The sequence below is a fragment of the Micropterus dolomieu genome, linkage group LG21, assembly GCF_021292245.1.
Source record: "Micropterus dolomieu isolate WLL.071019.BEF.003 ecotype Adirondacks linkage group LG21, ASM2129224v1, whole genome shotgun sequence".
Lineage (NCBI taxonomy): Eukaryota > Metazoa > Chordata > Actinopteri > Centrarchiformes > Centrarchidae > Micropterus > Micropterus dolomieu.
Window position 1 is genome coordinate 9877101 of NC_060170.1, and position 4196 is coordinate 9881296.

A 4196-nucleotide genomic window follows, 5' to 3' on the forward strand; every position below is an offset into this window, starting at 1 on the left:
CTCTAGCTGTGTTTGTTGTGTGTCTGAGTGCAGCCCTCTCAGCCCCCAGCCTGGACCGACAGCTGGATCAACACTGGGACCTGTGGAAGAGCTGGCACACAAAGAAATATCATGAGGTGAAGTGTTGTTTCTTTCTTTTCTTTCCTGCACGCTTTTCTAGCCTGCCAGGTATCAGGGAAAGGTCTGAATGGTGGTTGTTTATTTGTAGAAGGAGGAGGGCTGGAGGAGAATGGTGTGGGAGAAGAACCTGAAGAAGATCGAGCTGCACAACCTGGAGCACTCCCTGGGCAAACACACCTACCGCCTGGGCATGAACCACTTTGGAGACATGGTAAGACCCCGGTGTCAACGCACAGACTTTATAAAAATTGATTTGGTAACAGCAAAGTAAACAGTAATAATAAAGGATAAATTATAAATAGGCAGAAAGCACTTGAGGAATAAAGGAAAAACATGAGAACAACTGATTCAATCTGGTGTGGGACGTACAATGATAACAAAACCGGGGGGAAATTTGAGAGAACTGCAATGACATTTACTAAAAATTAATTTGCTTAGTGTAAATCAGGTTTAGATGAACTACATCCATTAAAGTCTGCTGCTAAAGACACACAATCACAAACCACAGCTGCTTGTTGCCTTTTCTCCTCAGGTCTTATTGTAGCCTAATTCAGGTTTTACTGTCGTTTACTCACTTAACCTTTGTCTTTCCACAGACTAACGAGGAGTTCAGGCAGGTCATGAACGGCTACACGTACAAATCAGAGAGGAAGATCAAGGGATCTCTGTTCATGAAGCCCAACTTCCTGGAAGCCCCAAACTCTGTGGACTGGAGGGAAACCGGCTACGTCACTCCGGTGAAGGACCAGGTAACAACTGCTTTTACGTCTCATGTGACAGGATTGTTCAAAGTCATCGAGCCAGTACAACAGAAGAGATTTTTAACTCTGGATTCTCAAATTGTAAAATCACCATGTAAAGCACACAAACAACCCACTACTCTGAATATAATTGTTTTTATGGTATGAGGTAGCTTTATTTATCATTTTACAACACAGGGTTGTATAACGGGATGAAGTGTGTAGGCTATCTGTTCTCTCCACCCCCTTGGCATACGCTGTGTATACATGTAAGCTGAAACCAGTCTGACCAGCTCACAGTAAACCAGGTCAGGGTAAAGCAAATATGTAGGCTACATTGTGTAGAAATGCTGGAGTGCGATGTACAACATAACTTACGGGGTGCCGTAAGAAACTGCAAAACTACTGGTAGTCTGTCGACAAGATGATGGTGTAAAATGTTTTTATGAGGTAGATTTATTTGTGACATTACAACATGTTGTAATGTGAAATTGAGTTTGAGGCAGGATTTAAAAACGGAAAACGTTACTGACACCATCAACTCTACGTTGTTCAGCGGTTCAGGGCCATGCAGAAGAGAATAACAGCAACAAAATGGCCGACATCAGAAAGGGTCACAAAAATGTGAAATATGATAAATATGCAGCAGTGATTAAGAGCAAAAATAACTTGTACGGTTGATGTTTAACTCTGTATAACTTTTATCCCCTTCCCTCTCAGGGTCATTGCGGCTCCTGCTGGGCCTTCAGTGCCACCGGAGCTCTGGAGGGTCAGCAATTCAGGAAGACGGGGAAACGGGTGTCGCTGAGCGAGCAGAACCTGGTGGACTGTTCCGGACCCGAGGGCAATGAGGGCTGCAATGGCGGTCTGATGGACCAGGCCTTCCAGTACGTCAAGGACAATGGGGGGCTGGACTCCGAGGACCCTTATCCTTACCAGGGCACAGTACGTATGGGAGGACGGGGAAATGTCAACTGGACATGTCTTAAAATGTCAAGAACAAATTTTAATTAATTAGTTAGAATGTTGTTCCTCTTCTCCTAATTTAACCTCCAAACTATGAGACTTGTCATTACACTTTGTTTGGCATTAAAAAGGGAGTATTTAAAGGTCTTAAATTTAGGTTTATGAAACATGGATTTAATTAACTATTACTGTAAAACTTGAATTAAAATCTAAGTCACAAATAGCCGCCTATCTAGGCCTTTACTGGCCTGGTGTGGGTACACGTTTTTAAAAATAAATGCAGGTCTCAATTAGACATCTTGTCTGGTTTTTATAGAAGTTCTTTGGATGTATAAAACCTCTTAAAAACCGCCGCGTCACCCGCTTTAGCTAGTTCGAAGCTGCTTAGATTGTGAATAGAAATATGCGTGTTTAAACTTTTGTCAGTATGGACATGATACAAATGGTTAGATTCTCCACAATTCAATCATTCAGTTCATTTTACAGAAACAACAAGCCCCAAAGTCTAATTCACTCATATTTACTGGCATGGTAAACAAGAGAGACCTTTAAAGAGGACGTAAAGTCCGAATGTGTCCGTTCCTTTATTTATAATCCTTTTGTAAGGGTCCACCGATCAAAAGAATCAAAACGTCAAAAAATCTAAATCAAAAAATTATCTTGGTGCCTACAAAAAACAAAAAAGTGGCTAAGCTGTCTGTCTGTAATTTTTATACACATAATCATACTGGTTGAAATAAAGTCATAGTATCCCATGTCACATCTTTGCTGAGCAAGAGTTTTGCACAAAAGGAAGTAAAGGCCTTTCCCAAATGTAGGCAGGGTGAGTTCAGTGATTTTAGCATATAAATTATAAGTTATACAGTAGTTTTATTATTGATTGACCTGTTGATTATTTTCTTGATTAATTGTTTGTTTGAAAAATATCTGAAAACCTGGAGCACAACGTGATATCGTCAAATGGCTTTTGTCAAATCAACAGTGCAAAAATATTTTCAGTTTACTGAAATCAAATGTTCTGCTTTAAACAATCGATTGTCAAAAAAGAGTGCCAATCAATGGACTAATTGTTTAATCCATTAATCATTGAAACTCTTCATGAAACTTTCAGGCAAGTGTTTTAATGAAAACCTTCCTCTTCTTTCTCCAGGATGGGCAGTGTCACTATGACCCCAACTACAACTCTGTCAACGCCACCGGATTCGTCGACATCCCCAGCGGTTCGGAGAACACTCTGATGGAGGCCGTGGCCGCCGTGGGACCCGTTTCAGTCGCCATCGATGCCGGACATGAATCTTTCAAGTTCTACCAATCAGGTCAGTTCTTGGTTTTGTGCAACAGAGACAAAGTTAAAGAAACATTTTCTTGCTTTCTTCTGCCAGCTGATTTTAAGATGGTTTATATGTAACCTTTATTGGTTGATGTTACTTTAGGAATCTACTACGAGAAGGAATGCAGCAGCGAGGAGCTGGACCACGGTGTGCTGGTGGTGGGATACGGCTTTGAGGGAGAAGATGTGGACGGCAAGAAATACTGGATCGTGAAGAACAGGTCAGTCCAAAGCATTTAACTTTGCTGTTTGGAAAATTAAGCCCTTTGTCCCCACAGTCCGCAATGTTTTGTTGAGGTTTAGTAGGAATTTCAGTGTGAAAGATACAGTCTATTCAACTTCAACATTCAGTGTAAATAGGACTTGTCTCTGGCTTTTAATTGAACTGCTCTTAAAATGCAGATCGTCTGATGTAATTATTTAAATGTTAAACTTTTACCATTTTTGTTTTGTTTGTCTTCTTGCAGCTGGAGTGAAAAGTGGGGAGACAAAGGCTACATCTACATGGCTAAAGACCGAAAGAACCACTGTGGCATTGCCACAGCAGCCAGTTATCCTCTCGTTTAACGTTTTGCACAGCTCCACTCTGTAGGACCATAATGATTTTATTGCAGTTGTTTGGCTGGAGGACGAGTCTTCGGTCAGAGCGACACATTAACAGGAGATTCTGCAATGTTTTAAGAGAAAAAACACTCTTTTCATGGAAATGGTGCCATTTTGTTTTGGCTGGTTTTATGCCACTTCATTTTGTCTGAAAGATTTTAGTCTAGTGTTTTATTCTCTGTAAAATATGTGTATGCTGCTTAGTAAGTGATACATTGACACTTGCTTTGTTCATGCTTCAGTGATTAAATAAAGTTGTGAAACACTAGTTTGGTGTATTTTTCACTTCATTCATTGCAAAACAGTGTATCTCCAAAATGTTAGTGTTTCTTGAGCTGATAATATACGGTGGCACTGAGAGGCCAAATACACTGCAAATTAAGGAAACACATGCAAATAGATCACAACACAACACATAAAGACTACACAACACAATA

At 40.6% G+C, this 4196-nt stretch overlaps 1 protein-coding gene across 1 annotated transcript in view; it reads left to right on the forward strand.

The window, feature by feature from the left end:
• LOC123959741 (procathepsin L-like) overlaps nt 1-3851 on the forward strand; it is a 13104-nt gene extending 9253 nt beyond the window's left edge. The window contains exons 2-8 of the mRNA XM_046033994.1: nt 1-116; nt 209-331; nt 717-869; nt 1581-1805; nt 2977-3142; nt 3260-3377; nt 3624-3851. Of these exons, the coding sequence (XP_045889950.1) occupies nt 1-116; nt 209-331; nt 717-869; nt 1581-1805; nt 2977-3142; nt 3260-3377; nt 3624-3723 (1001 nt within the window). The 3' untranslated portion in view covers nt 3724-3851. The remainder of the gene's footprint in view (nt 117-208; nt 332-716; nt 870-1580; nt 1806-2976; nt 3143-3259; nt 3378-3623) is intronic.
• Nucleotides 3852-4196: the final 345 nt, after the last annotated feature.